Source organism: Pongo pygmaeus, chromosome 16 (genome assembly GCF_028885625.2).
Source record: "Pongo pygmaeus isolate AG05252 chromosome 16, NHGRI_mPonPyg2-v2.0_pri, whole genome shotgun sequence".
In the NCBI taxonomy this organism is placed as follows: Eukaryota; Metazoa; Chordata; class Mammalia; order Primates; family Hominidae; genus Pongo; species Pongo pygmaeus.
Genome location: NC_072389.2, coordinates 22,889,626 through 22,903,958, shown reverse-complemented (window position 1 = coordinate 22,903,958; position 14,333 = coordinate 22,889,626). Strand labels below are relative to the sequence as shown.

Below are 14,333 nucleotides of genomic sequence, written 5' to 3'. Positions count from 1 at the left end.
TTTTAGTGGCTTTTCTAGGTACTATATTACATATAGATTGAGCATCTCTAAACCCAAAATCCAAAATCAGAAATGCCCCAAAATTCAAAACTTTTGGGCACCCCAGCATGATGCCCCCAAGTAGAAAATTCCATTCATAGGTACTTAGCATGAATTTTGTTTCATGCACAAAATTATTGAGAATACTATATAAAATCACCTTCAGGCTCTCTGTATAAGGTATATATAAAACATAAATGAATGTATTTCGACTTGGGTCCTATCCCCAAAATATCTCATTATTTATATGCAAATATTCCTAAATCTGATAAAAATCTGAAATGCGGAGCACTTGTGCTCCTGAGCATTTTGTAAGGGACACTCAGCCTGTGTATGTATGAACACTTATTAGATTGTACCTGGTGTTGTCATTTAGTTTCAGGGATATAGAAACTACCTCCCCTGACGTTCCTTTCTGTTCTCCTGTTCGTAATATACTTGCCTTAAGTATTTCATTTGCTTACATTGATAACCACATATGACAATGTTATAATTTTTGGTTGAACCTTCAGACATAATTTAGCAAAATCCAGAGGTGAGGGAAAAGTCTGTTGTATTTATGCATTGGTGTGCTTGTCATCTCCTCCTTCCGGAAGTTCCAGGGTTTTCTTCTTTGATGGTTGCCATTCTGCTTAGAGAACTTCCATTAGCCTTTCTCTTGGTGTGGGTCTTCTGGTGACAAATTCTGTTTTACTTCCTCTGAGAATGTTTTGCTTTCCTTTTCATTCCCGAAGGACATTTTTGGTGGATATAAGAATTCTGGGTTAATGGTTCTTTTCATCATTTGAAAAATATTTTGTACTTTCAGCTGGCCTCCATGGTTTCTGATGAGAAATTTGCTGTCATTTGACCTGTTAATCCATGATAGTTGAGGTACTGTTTTTCTTTAGTGGCCTTTGAAATGTTTTCTTTGTCTTTTGTTTTTTGGAGTTTGGTTATGATATGTCTTAGTTTGGATTTCTTCGGATTCATCCTGTTTACGGTTTGCTTACCTTAGATCTGTAGGTTTATGTCTCTTGCCAAATTTGGGAAATTTTAAGCCATCACTTCTTAGAGTACACTTTCAACCCCAACTTCTTTTTTAATTTATTTATTTATTTTTTTTTTTGAGACAGAGTCTTGCTGTGTCTCCCAGGCTGGAGTACAGTGGTGTAGTCTCGGCTCACTGCAAGCTCCGCCTCCCGGTCAACCCCACCTTGTTTCTCCTGTCCCTTTGTGAGTTCAGTGACTGGAGTTGTTATAGTCCCATAGGTCCCTGAGACTGTTTTGTTTTTTGTTTGTTTTTCTTTTCCGCGGGGACATATACTTCTTTCTTTTCTTTTTTTTTTTTTTTTGAGATGGAATCTCTCCCTGTTTTCCAGGCTGGAGTGCAATGGCACCATCTCGGTTCACTGTAACCGCCGCCTCCCGAGTTCAAACAATTCTCCTGTCTCAGCCTCTTGAGTAGCTGGGATTACAGGTGCCCGCCACCATGGCCAGCTAATTTTTGTATTTTTAGTAGAGATGGGGTTTCACCATGTTGACCAGGCGGGTCTCAAACTCCTGACCTTGTGATCCACCTGCCTTGGCCTCCCTAAGTGCTGGGATTACAGCTATGAGCCACCATGCCCCACCTTAGGGGCGTGTATTTCTTCTGTGTTATTCACATTGGGTAACTTCTATCTTTTACATCACTGATTCTTTGCCCTTTTTCCTCCACTCTACTGCTGTGTCCATTCACTGAGCTTTTTATTTTGGTTATTGTATTTTTCAGTTCTAAACTTCCTATTTGGTTTCTTTTTTTTTTTTTTGTCTTCCTTTTCTTGTCTTAGGCTTTCTATTTTTTCATTTATTTCACATGTGTTTGTAATTGCTTGTTGAAGCCTTTTTATCATGACTGCTTTTAATTATTGGCCACATTATTCCCACATCTTTCATTGTGGTATTTCTATAATTGTTGTTTAAAATTTGGTTTTAGATCTTCCTGGTTCTTGGTATCATGAGTGACTTTCTCAATGGAACATGTTGTTAGGCGACTCTAGGTCTTACTTAAATCTTCTGTGTAAGTGGTTAAATCTTTCTGTGACCCTGCTCTGGCCGGGATAGGGCGTGCTTCACCTCATCGCTGGCAGCTGGAGACGAAGTCCAGGCTTCCCACTTTGCCTAGAGGCCCCTGGTTACTGTGAGGCAGGGGTAGGAGTTCTGACTCCCCAGTGGTGTCCATGGTTTGTGTATTTTCTCACCCACTGTTTTAGAATGTACATGAATGATGGACTGGGCAGTCAGGATTGCAATGGAATAAGCAGGAGGGTGTCAGGGAGAAGGGCACGTGGGTGCTCAAGGGCCGAGCTGCTTTCTTGGAGCTTTGGGGTTGTTTCTGGGCTCCGCAGCCAAGCAGAAGGGAGATGTATTATTTAAAGGCGGAAAATGCAGTGACTCTTCAGGAAGGGCTTAGCCCTTGAAGTGCTGGGCCAGCCTCCTTGCCTGAAGGGTGGCTCGGTGGCGATGCCCTGAGAAGGGCAGGGGCACTGCTTTACCTGTCAGTCTTTCACTTCTCCATCTTGAGCCCAGTGTGCAATTCAGTATTCTTCATGTCATTTTAAATAACTATTAGCTCTTAGCTGCAAAGCTTCAGCTCTCACATCCTACTGCTGGTGCTGGGCACAGTGTGCGTCACCCTGTGCCTTTCCAGGGAGTGGTGAGATGTGTCCCTCTCCTGCCTTCTAAGCCCCTCCCGTCCCGTGGAGAGCATATCCAGGGAATGGGTAGCCGGAAAACTGATGTCTTCTGCCCAAGGGGAGGCAGCCAGTAGGGGTGTTGCTATTACCTGTCAGGATCCAGGGCTGCGAGGCTGGTGACTGCTGGCCTCCAGGCTAGTAAGCAGCAGAGAGGCAGGCCCAGAAGAGCCCAGCTCTCACCCTGCCACTGGGAACTGTGGTGTTATAGGGGATTGGTGGGAGGTAACTTACAGTTCCCCTATAATGATCTGTACTCTGAGGTAGACGCATGCTTAATCGAAAGACCAGAATCCTTTGAATTATTTTCACTCATGTGATTGCCTTCTAGCTACTTACAAAACACTTCTTAGTATGGAAATTTTTGAAGATACATAGAAGTAAAGAGAATAATATAATGAAATATCACTTACTAGTTGGAATGTGTATTCTAACTGGTTACTTTATCTTCCTCTAAAATATGTCCATAAATGTGTTTCATGAGTCATGCGTACTGGGTAATTTTATCAAGACATCGTTTTTATTTTGAATTTGGTTTTTCAACATAAAAGTAATGGCTAGTGTTTTTCTCTGTTTAGGAGATGTGCTGCTGAAAAATATTGATTGATATTGACTTCAGAGTTCTGTGTTAGTAACTTTTTTTTTTTTTGGGGGAGACAGAGTCTCATTCCGTCACCCAGGCTAGAGTGCAGCAGCACAAGCTCAGCTCGCTGCAACCTTCCGCCTCCTGGGTTCAAGCGATTCTTGTGCCTCAGCGTCCTGAGTAGCTAGAATTCTAGGCGCGCACCACCACACCCAGCTAATTTTTGTATTTTTTTTTAGCAGAGAAGGGGTTTCGCCATGTTGGCCAGGCTGGTCTTGAACTCCTGACCTGAAGTGATCCACCTGCCTTGGCCTCCCAAAGTGTTGCGATTACAGGCGTGAGCCACTGTCCCGGCCAACTTTTGTATGATGTTTTCAGAGAGGCAGTATGCCATGGTGGTTCAGAGTCTCTGTCATGTGCTTTACTCCTCTGTGTGGCCTCGGAGAAGTTGCTTAACCACTTGGTGCCTCAGTTTCTTCATCCATAAAATGGATTTACAACACTGCTTGACAGTGCTGGTTGTGAGGGTTGCCTGAATTCGTATGTGTAAAGTGGTTAAAACCGTTGTTGCCACATATCATGCCTTTGAGTACTACCTGTTGTCACCATCCATTTTCTCAACATTACAACAAACTGTGGCCACATTGTCCACAGGTGAGATGTTATCTTGTCTTGTTTTCTAGATGTGAATGAACTGAAGGGGTGTCTTTCTGTGCTGGTTAAAGAGCAGCAGGCCCTGGCCATTCAGTCAGCCACCACCACTCTCAGCCCCGTGACTCAAGCAGAGGCTGGTAATCTTGGAGCACTGTTTCATTGCCTTGAACCATTTTTCAGGAGAATGTCAAAGTTAAGTGGAAAAGCAGTGGCATTTCTCTGCCTCTTGTGGACAGAAAAAGGTAATATAACGCAAAGAAAGAATCCTAATGGGCCGGGCGTGGTGGCTCACGCCTGTAATCCCAGCACTTTGCGAGGCCGAGGCGGGTGGATCACGAGGTCAGGAGACCGAGACCATCCTGGTTAACACGGTGAAACCCTGTCTCTACTAAAAATACAAAAAAAATTAGCCAGGCGTGGTGGCGGGCGCCTGTAGTCCCAGCTACTTGGGAGGCTGAGGCAGGAGAATGGCATGAACCCAGGAGGCGGAGCTTGCAGTGAGCTGAGGTCGTGTCACCACACTCCAGCCTGGGCGACAGAGTGAGACTCCGTCTCAAAAAAAAAAAAAAAAAGAATCCTAATGCCAGTTAAATATAAAATTCAGACTGTTTTGTTTCAGAAAGTTTAATTAAGATTTTCAATATAGTGTCTGTCTTCACCTTCTGAAATTTATTCTTGCTTTCCCTTTTTGTATGTTTTATGTAATCTGGAGAATGAATTTGCCAATTTGCTCATGTAGTAACAGACCATACTATGTAATCTCTGTCATTATTTATTCAATTAAAATTTTTTGTTTCTTTTTTTTTTTTTTTTTTTTTTGAGAGGCAACGTCTTGCACTGTCACCCAGGCTGGGGTGCAATGGTGTAATCATAGCTCATTCTAACCTTGAACTCTGGCTCTCTAGTGATCCTCCTGCTTCAGCCACCTGAGTAGCTGGGACTACAGGCACATGCAACCATGCCTGGCTAAATAAAAATAATGTGTGTGTGTGTGTGTGTGTGTGTGTGTGTGTGTGTGTGTGTGTGTGCGCGCGCGCATGGAGATGGGGTCTTGCTCCTGGCCTCAAGCAATCTTCCTGCTTCAACCGCTCAGAGTACTGGGATTACAGGCATGAGACACTGCGCCTGGCTCTGTGTCATTATTTTAAAGACCTTTTTCTGTCAGTAACTGTGGAAGCCAGCCAAAGCTTTAGATCAGCTCAAGTATAAATTTGAAAATGAATTCTGAACATTGTGTACGTTTTATTTTGTTTTGCTGCTGGGTAAGGAGATAGATTGTAATGTTCAGTGCCCATCTAGTTTAGATGCTTCATGTTTTTCCTTCCTAATGTGATTTTCTTATTCTTTTATTACAAGAGATGCTTTTAGGCCGGGCGCGGTGGCTCACGCCTGTAATCCCAGCACTTTGGGAGGCTGAGGCGGGCGGATCACCTGAGGTCGGGAGTTTGAGATCTGACCAATATGGAGAAACCCTGTCTCTGCTAAAAATAAAAAAATTAGCCAGGGCATGGTGGCACATGCCTGTAATCCCAGCTACTCGGGAGGCTGAGGTAGGAGAATTGCTTGAACTGGGGAGGTGGAGGTTGCAGTGAGCGGAGATCGTGCCGTTGGACTCCAGCCTGGGCAACAAGAATGAAACCCTGTCTCAAAAAGAAAAAAAAAAAGTGGGGATGCTTTTGGGCATATGAGTTTTAATTTGTTGATGCCTGATAATATATTACAGATTTCCTATATTTGCTGACAGCCACTAGAATGTTTAAAGCTTATGTAAAATTGTACTTTTCCAAAATGAAGCTGTCTATCAGACTTTTGTCTTCAGAAGGCTGAACTACAAGATTGCCAGATGAAACTATATTTTGTGTAGTTAGGAGTGTTGGCTTTATTTGACTGTGATAGTGACTTTGACTCCCTGGAGAGCACATAGAAAGTACAGGAGGCAGGAAGAAACAAAGCAAAACCCTGATCATCTTGCTCGCCAGAGACACGAGCGATACTTGCAGCTTGTTTCCTTGTTTTCTTACGTTTTAATTTTTGTGTTTGTTTTCCTTTTTTGTTTCCTTCTGTTTAAATATAGTTGAAATCACATTACAGTTGGCTCTCTGTATCTGGGTTTCACATCCACAGATTCAACCAACTGTGGATCGAAAATATTGGAAGAAAAGCAATAAAAAACAACACAACAATTAAGAAATACAAATAACAATACAATATAACAACTAATTACAGAGCATTTACCTTGTATTAGGTGTTAATCTAGAGATGATTTTGTTTGTTTGTTTGTTTTGACATGGGGGTCTCACTGTTGCCCAGGGCAGTGGGGCTATCATGGCTCCCTGCAGCCTTGACCTCCTGGGCTCAAGTGATTCTCCCACCTCAGCCTCCCAAGTAGCTGGGACTGCAGGCGTGTGCCACGATGCCTGGCTAATTTTTGTATTTTTTGTAGAGCCGGGGTTTTGCCATGCTGGCCAAGCTGGTCTCAAACTCTTGACCTAAAGTGACTCACCCACCTCCTCTGACCACACTTGGCCCATGTGCTTCTCTTGTAAGGACTGTGTGTCCTGTTACATGTCTGTGTCTTGTCATGTTCATATTTCTCATTTAGGATTCGGGAGCAAAGATTTCCATCTTCCAGGTACCCAGTGCCCTTCTCAGAGGTTCTTGTGTTTCCTCTCTGAGCTCCCGGTGCATTATTCAGGCACTTGTGGATAAGCGTGTACCGTTGCCCCGGCCAGCCATGTTCTTCTTTGCCATTTTTATTACACATGGTATCTTGGGGAGATCCTTCTATAACATCCCTGTTTGTTGTTTTTTGTTTTGTTTTGTTTTGTTTTGTTTTTTTGAGATGGAGTCTTGCTCTGCCTCCCAGGCTGGAGTGCAGTGGTGCGATCTTGGCTCACTGCAGCCTCCGCCTCCCAGGTTCAAGCGATTTGCCTGCCTCAGCCTCCGAGTAGCTGGGATTACAGGCATGTCACCACCACACCTGGCTACCTTTTGTATTTTTAGTGGAGACAGGGTTTCGTCCTGTTGGCCAGGCTGGTCTTGAACTCCATATCACCTGTTTTTATAGCGTATCCCCTGATCATGAAAGCAAATTTTAGTAAATTTGGAGAATATATAGTAGCAATACTGTAATATACATATATTAGAAATATGATATACTATAAAGTATAAAATAAAATTATTTTCTATGCATAATTGAGTTGAGATTATGCCTTTTTGTATTCTAGCCTTTTCTCTCTTGTACAGGATGGTTTTTGTGGTGTACCATTTGCATAACCTTTTACTACATGCGGAATGAAACTGACTTGTGAAATTAACATACGCAAGTAGCGAAAAGCTTAAAAACACACAGGACGGTGATGAGCACCATCCTCAGAAGAGGGCGACTCCCCACGGGGTGGCTCAAGCACACAGGGCTTCACCCGCGGCCAGGAGCAGACCCCGAGTGGAGGACGCCGGAGCTGGGGTGAGCCAGGCTAGCCTGTGCGTCTCTGCTGCTCTTCTTCCAGCTCCTCTCCGGCCTGGTCTCCCATGTGGGGTTTATTCTCCCTCTGTTTATGTATTTATCTGTTTATCGTCTGCTTCCTCCCACTAGAATCTCACTTTGGGAGGTCATTTCATGAGCATTTTCCCAAGACATTTAAAATTCCTTATACATTTCTTTGATGCTTAAAGAGAAAACTTTTCCTTTACAAAAGACATTTGATCAAAGTTGTTAAACAACGAAACTAAAAATCCACTTGTGATCCTGTCACTTGAAGAAAACCATTGGTCAGATTTTGGTACACACCCTTTCATAGTATTGATTTTATGTAGTATCTGCACCCTCCGCTGCTGACTGGTTGTATGTTCCGTGTGTGTCGTCTGCAGTTCCCGGCCTGTGAGCAAAGGTGTGGGGGGGCTCGCCAGAGTGGGATCCCGAGCGGCACTGTCTTTCGCCTTCGCCTTCCTGTGCAGGGCTTGGCGATCAGGTATGGTCCCTGGTGTGATGCGTTGTTCTGCTTCCCTAATCCATCAACAGTCTGGGTTTTGAGCTCGGTTCAGCCACCATGTGCCCTTCGGCTGATCCCTTGTGTTCTCTGTGCCTCGGTTTCCTTGCTTGTGAGATGAGAGGCTGCAGAGGCTGTTTCACTTTTCATGTCTGTGCTTTAAAGAAAAAAAAAGAGAGTGCATGCACCCTCACCCCCACGTCAGCCACTACCATGGAACACCTGAGTACAGACTTAATTCTAGAAGAATAAGAAGTTACTGTATTGCTCATGTGACAGCCGTGAAATACAGAATTGACTGGAACAGCTGTGCTAGATTTTGGCCTGTTGAGTGAGGGATTGGAAAGGTGACAGTGGCATCATCTCTCGCTGAGGGGTGGGAAGCCCAGCAGGAGAGTGAGGGGAGTGGGCGGGCTCCTCTGACACGTGTGTGCCCAGGCGAGAATGCGGACCTCTGCAGTGAGCTGTTGTAGGAGTCCCTGGACGCCCTGCGAGCACTTCCCGAGGCCTCGCTCTTCGATGAGAGCACCGGGTCCTCTCTGTGGCTGGAGGTGGTGGAGAGAGCGACCAGCTTCCTCAGGTCCGTTGTGATGGGGTGAGTTCTTTCCTTTCTTGCCTTCTGCACGCAGACAGCTGGCCTGCTTGAGGCTGGTTCTTACCACCCTCGCTTTAGAGCTAAGAAGCCTAGTAGGTTGGTTTCTCACCTCTGTTTTCAGCGGGCTCTCAGTGCTGTGATTCTGGGTCTGGGTTCTCAGCTTTTCAGGAGATTTGATATATGATACTCTGACTAGACCCAGGAAGCTGTGATACTAAATGAGATGGACGAGGGAGGATGCTTAGAGATTTGGCCATCAGTCATTCGTGGAGGGTTGAGCACTTACATTGTGTGTCTGTCTGTGATTAGGAGCTGCTGTCCTGAGTGCAGAGTGGCGCTTGGTTTGAAGTCTTATAGATAACGTGGGAGTAAACAACTACTCAAGATCAAATAGTTTAGTCCTTTAGCTGGTCTTTTTAGCGTAAAAAATTTTGAATAGGAATCATTTGTGTGTAAGAAAAACATGAATTCTGGTCTTAGGTGCTATGCATTTTTGTTAAGGTTTTTAAATTTAAAGAAAATATAAAATTCAACAGGGAGGACAGATGCAGAGGAAAAGTGAGGCCACTCCTCACTCCCCTTGCAGAGGTCAGCACTGTGCCTTCTTCCATCCGGCAGGAGGCCTTTGGCGTTTGCATCCCTGGCTCTGAGTCCACTTCCTGAGCCTGCTGGTGAAGGCATCACCACAAATTTTTAACGCTGGAGGCCCTGAACATAGGCATGGAGTTGATTTCAAAAATTCAGCTGTAATATTGATGCCATAGGATCCTTTCTCCGCAGTCTTGGGATAGAATTTTAAAAAATTTATTATTGAGTAACATAGAAAAGTTAAAAATATTTCATTGATCAGAGATAAAAATTAGTGTAGACATTTTGCCTTCAGATTATCAGGTGGTTTTGGAGATTGGCTCTCTAATTCCGTAGGAGGATGTTGATACTGTTATAGTCTTACAAGTCATTGAAACTGGAAAAGATAGCTAGATATTCTTCTACTCATGTTTTTGATAATGAGATAAATTATTTTATGTTTCACAAACTTGGAGTATGTCATCTACTGTAATATAGTGTCTGAATGAATAATTTAAATAAAATATATTTCTGTAAGCTAATTTTACACTTTAAAAATCTCTGAAAAATTTGAGTAGCAAGTCTCATAAACTTGATTCTAAATATTAAAAATATATCCTTCCTTGGGAGGGAGCGTGTAGTAAACGTGTTAGTGTGATTGTAAGCATGCTGTCTTTCTGGAGGTCGCTTTGTTCCTGCATCCACTGTTTTCATTTCAGGGATGTTCACGGAACACCAGGCACCAAAGGGCCAGAAGCGTCCCCCTGCAGGACCAGCACTTGGCCCTGGCCATCCTGCTGGAGCTGGCTGTGCAGACAGGCACGCTGAGGTGAGGGCTGCCACAGACTGGGAACACTTTGGGGAAGCGGCTCTGTGTCCAAATACCTGTTGCATTGTGTTTGTTTCACTGAATCGTGTGTGACTGCAGCAGATGTGGTGCTCTGTAACCAGAGAACCATGTCCCAGAGCTCGCTCTCTCTTTTCCTTTTCTTCACTTCCTTTTTTTATGCTTAGTTTTCTAGACTGGGAATTTTTTTTTTTTTCAGTTTTCCTCATTTAATTATTTTTATTCCATGAATTTAAGATCCTAGATCTTTCATGTAAACATGCTCTTTGAGCTTCTTAACTGGTCTTTCCTATCAGCAAAAGGTGATGTCGTGTGCTGAAATCTTGGTGTCAATTCAGTGATTTAATTACCATGGCTTTACTTTCGTTTCCTTTCATATCCCAAGTATTGCTTCACTTCTATCTAGCTGTTTGCTTTTATTTTTGCTCCACCATGAAAAAAAAAGTTAATCTGTTTTTACTAGGAATAAATATCTTTTCTCCTTTGGCCAAATGTTGTTTGCCATCCTGATGTTGCTTCAGCTGTGGGACAGCGAGGCACAGGAGACTGACAATGAGCGTTCCGCCCAGGGCACCAGTGCCCCGCTTTTGCCCTTGCTGCAAAGGTTCCAGAGCATCATTTGCAGGAAGGATACGCCCCACTCCGAGGGCGACATGCACGTGGGTGTCATGATGGAACTTTGTGTGTAGGTGACACTCGAGTCTAGTTATTTTTTAAGCAAGACTGGCGTGCGTGTCCACGGCAGTATTTTTCTCTGGTGTGTGTGTGTTTGGTAGTAACAGCATTGAGTCAGATGAGACAGGTGTGGGAGGCCACTTGTTTGTGGAGAAGACTCGGATCAGTGAACACTGACTTCCTTGTCAGCACAGAACCAAGCTTGAAACATGCACTTTTAAATCAATACCAGAAAAGAACAATGAAAATAATGGCCTGCTTTGTTGGCCCTTCCTATGTACTGGGCTCTGTGCAGGGCGTGTCACCTGAGCTGTCACTCTGTTTAGTACCAGCTCCCCCCTTAACAGGTGTGGACACCGAGCTGGGGGAGGAGCAGGCGTGTGGGGCCCTGGGCCTAAACCTCCAGGACTGCTGGTCTTTACAGGTCAAGTACAAGTTGGATTTTGCCGGTTTTTTGGGAAAGTCTTAGGCATTCCAATATCATGCTTTGGTTTTTCTATTATTTGCAGTCTTTAATGATAATAGGGCTCTTCTGCCTTTAGAAGAATTAGAATTATGCAAATGAAAGTAGGTGTTCTCCAGAGTGGGCAACGTTTAGATGGAAATAAAGTTTTTGGTTTTAGATTTCAAGGCCAGCTTGAGATGCTGTGCTGGGTTCCCACAGAAGTGGTTCTGCCTTTCTCCGGGGGTCCTAGGCCTGTAGGGTGGTTTGGTTGTGCTAGTAATCTGTGTGGATTCAACTTACCTGTAGTATCATAAATGTATATATGCACAGTCAATGTTGTGTACATGTATACAGCAAATTTAGACATTTGTACAGTCAGTTTATATGCTGCATAAATATATAGCTGTATAGTATAACTGTATCATCGACATTGTCATTTGATGGGTCAAATGAGTCTATAGCAAAATAAAAAAAATAATTAAAGGCTAATTGTTACTTTAATTTTTCCCACCATTTCTGAATGTTTGTTTACTTTTCCTTTCTAGCTTTTGTGTGGCCCTCTGAGCCCCATTGAGAGTTTCCTGAGGTACCTCACCCTTCCACAAGACAACGAGCTTGCCATTGATCTGCGACAAATGGTGATTGTTGTCATGGCCCATTTAGACCGTCTGGCTACGCCCTGTAGATACTTCCGCTGTGTAGCTCTCTGACGTCTCATAAGGTGTGTGTGCAAGAACCGTGTTCTCCATGTGTTTTGTAGCTAGTACCACTTCTAGGTTCTCATCCTGGGCCCATGTGGAGACTTGTTTTTTCTGGTATTGTTGGGGGGAGCTGGCTTATGGTTTTTAAACATGTTTGCTGTTGAAAGTATTATCCGTGTAGAGAGTGAGTGATGAGCAAGCTGAGGCACACAGGCCTGGGGACCCAACCTGGGGGCCCGCATTCCAGGTTCAGGTGGCACAGCCCCAGAGAGCTCCCCTTTATCCACAGCCCCAGGCCCTCCCACCTGCAGGGGGTTCCACAGCCTTCTTTATACTCTGAACACGGGCTGTGTTAGTATGTAATGCTGGTTATAGCAGTGACAGTATAATTATATATTATATCTGTTATGTAATAGTAATGGTAATAGTAGTGATTTGCATGTGTGGAGCACCTGTAGGGTGCAAGCCTGCTGAGGACCTCATGCACGCTGTTGTATCTCATTATGTCAATGAGAAAACTGCCTTTGGGAATGGTAGTGAACTTTGCCAGTGTATAACAGTAATCCTAGTTTTGAATCCAGATTTTTCTAAGATTTTATTTCTAGTATGAAGAGTATTTATTTTGTTTTACAGTCATTAAAAAAAAAAAAGGAATACAGTCACATGGTTCAAAAATCAAACCTAGGCAGAGACACACTGTCGCTTCCCCGCCCACGCCTTCCAGCCATTTCCCACCTGCTGCCTCTGACTTTTCAGTCTCCTCTGTAACCTTGTTCTCTGGAATGAGTACGCTAGTGGTAGCATGTTGCATTACTTGTGTTGCTTGTTTTTTTTTACTAACCATATATACTGGAGTACTTTATCAGAGTGTCGCTCTTTGTTTTTATAAAGCAGCTTAGTCTTCAGTGTGTGGATGTGTCTTTTATGTATCTTTCTTTAGTGAGTCTCTTATTGGTGGACACTTGGGCTTATTGCCACAGTGTTGCTATACAAATAGTGCTGAGGGTCGGGTGTGGTGGCTCACGCCTGTAATCCCAGCACTTTGGGAGGCCGAGGTGGGCGGATCACCTGAGGTTGGGAGTTTGAGACCAGCCTGGCCAATTTGGAGAAACCCCGTCTCTACTAAAAAATACAAAAATTAGCCGGGCGTGGTGGCACATGCCTGTAATCCCAGCTACTCGGGAGGCTGAGGCAGAAGAATTGCTTGAACCCGGGAGGCAGAGGTTGCAGTGAGCCAAGATCGCGCCACCACACTCCAGGCTGGGCAACAAGAGTGAAACTCCATCTCAAACAAAAACAACCAAAAACACAAATAGTACTGCAAGGCTTGACCTGGAACATGTGTCCTCCATGGGTGCATGCGTGTGTGCCTGTGCACATGCACAGGTGGGGATGCACCTAGTGTGGGCTGGTTGTCACCAGATTGCTCCTGTACAACTTGATTTCTCTCACCACCAATATGGCTGCTGGTCTCCCAGCCTTGTGTGTGGGCTTTTGGGATTTTGCCTGTTAAAGCACAAAATGGTGACCCTGATATAGTTTGAGCATTTTAAAATACATTAGTATTTAAGGGCCATTTATACTACTTTTTAATGGTCTCTGTTAAAATGAAATGCAATGGAAACGGAAAAATAACCTGTTCAGTTGCTTCATCATACCTGTTAAATGAGGTAATACAGCATGGTACGAGCTATTTTGATGCTTTGAATCAGCATATTTTCTCTTTATTTGCTTTGTTTTTTAGCTTATAATATCTCAGTGCTACTCCCAGCATTTTTTTTTTTTTTTTTTTTTTTTTTTTGCTGTTGTAAAAGAAAACATTTACTTTCTCATCTTGCAGGGATCATTGCAAGAGGTCATAGGTTGGGTGTTAATAGGATGGAAATACTATGCCAATGTGATTGGTCCAATCCAGTGCAAAGGCCTGGCCAACCTGGGAGTCACACAGATTGCCTGTGCAGAGAAGCGCTTCCTGATGCTGTCACGCAATGGCCGCGTGTACACACAGGCCTACAATAGTGACACACTGGTGAGTGTTCTGGGCACCGCCTGCAGTGTTCCCTTGTGGAGCAGGGTCTGAACTATAGATGCACAAGCTCTGGTGTTTCTTTAAGCCATTTGATTTCTGAAGATTGATAAGCTTCTGTTTATTGTATATTATGTTTAATGATCTCAGTTGTAATATTGTCAAGATTTGGGTTGTGAAGATTAGGAAGTCCTTACAGTGAAACTCATTGCTAATCATGAGATTCCCATTTGTAAACTCATTTCCACGTGTAAACTCATTTGACTTTGGGACCAGACAGGTGACAGATGAGGGAGATGGGCCTCATGGGGATAGTGGCAAATTGGGACGTGGCATGTTTTCATTAAAGCGAGGTATTCCTCCCTGTCGGCTGTGTGTCTCTGTGGCATGGGGCTAGCCTGTCCTGCCCCTGCATCGGCTCTGGTCTTGGCACAGAGCACTTGGAGGCTGCCCGCTGTTCTGTTGGTGCTGGGTGGGAAGGGCTGGAGAGCCGGCCCC

At 44.0% G+C, this 14,333-nt stretch overlaps 1 protein-coding gene across 12 annotated transcripts in view; it reads left to right on the top strand.

The window, feature by feature from the left end:
* The window catches only part of LOC134737558 (E3 ubiquitin-protein ligase HERC2-like), a 46,299-nt gene that overhangs the window by 15,854 nt on the left and 16,112 nt on the right, over positions 1-14,333 (top strand). For 2 of the 12 annotated variants that reach the window (XM_063653178.1, XM_063653181.1), the window contains exons 2-7: positions 4,020-4,232; positions 7,218-8,559; positions 9,861-9,970; positions 10,510-10,647; positions 11,654-11,746; positions 13,650-13,838. In XM_063653178.1, coding sequence (XP_063509248.1) covers positions 8,424-8,559; positions 9,861-9,970; positions 10,510-10,647; positions 11,654-11,746; positions 13,650-13,838 — 666 coding nt within the window. In that variant the 5' untranslated portion in view covers positions 4,020-4,232; positions 7,218-8,423. Of the gene's footprint in view, positions 1-4,019; positions 4,233-7,217; positions 8,575-9,860; positions 9,971-10,509; positions 10,648-11,653; positions 11,747-13,649; positions 13,839-14,333 lie in introns of those variants that run through there. The other 10 variants (XM_063653176.1, XM_063653177.1, XM_063653171.1 and 7 more) reach the window with 9 other exon arrangements.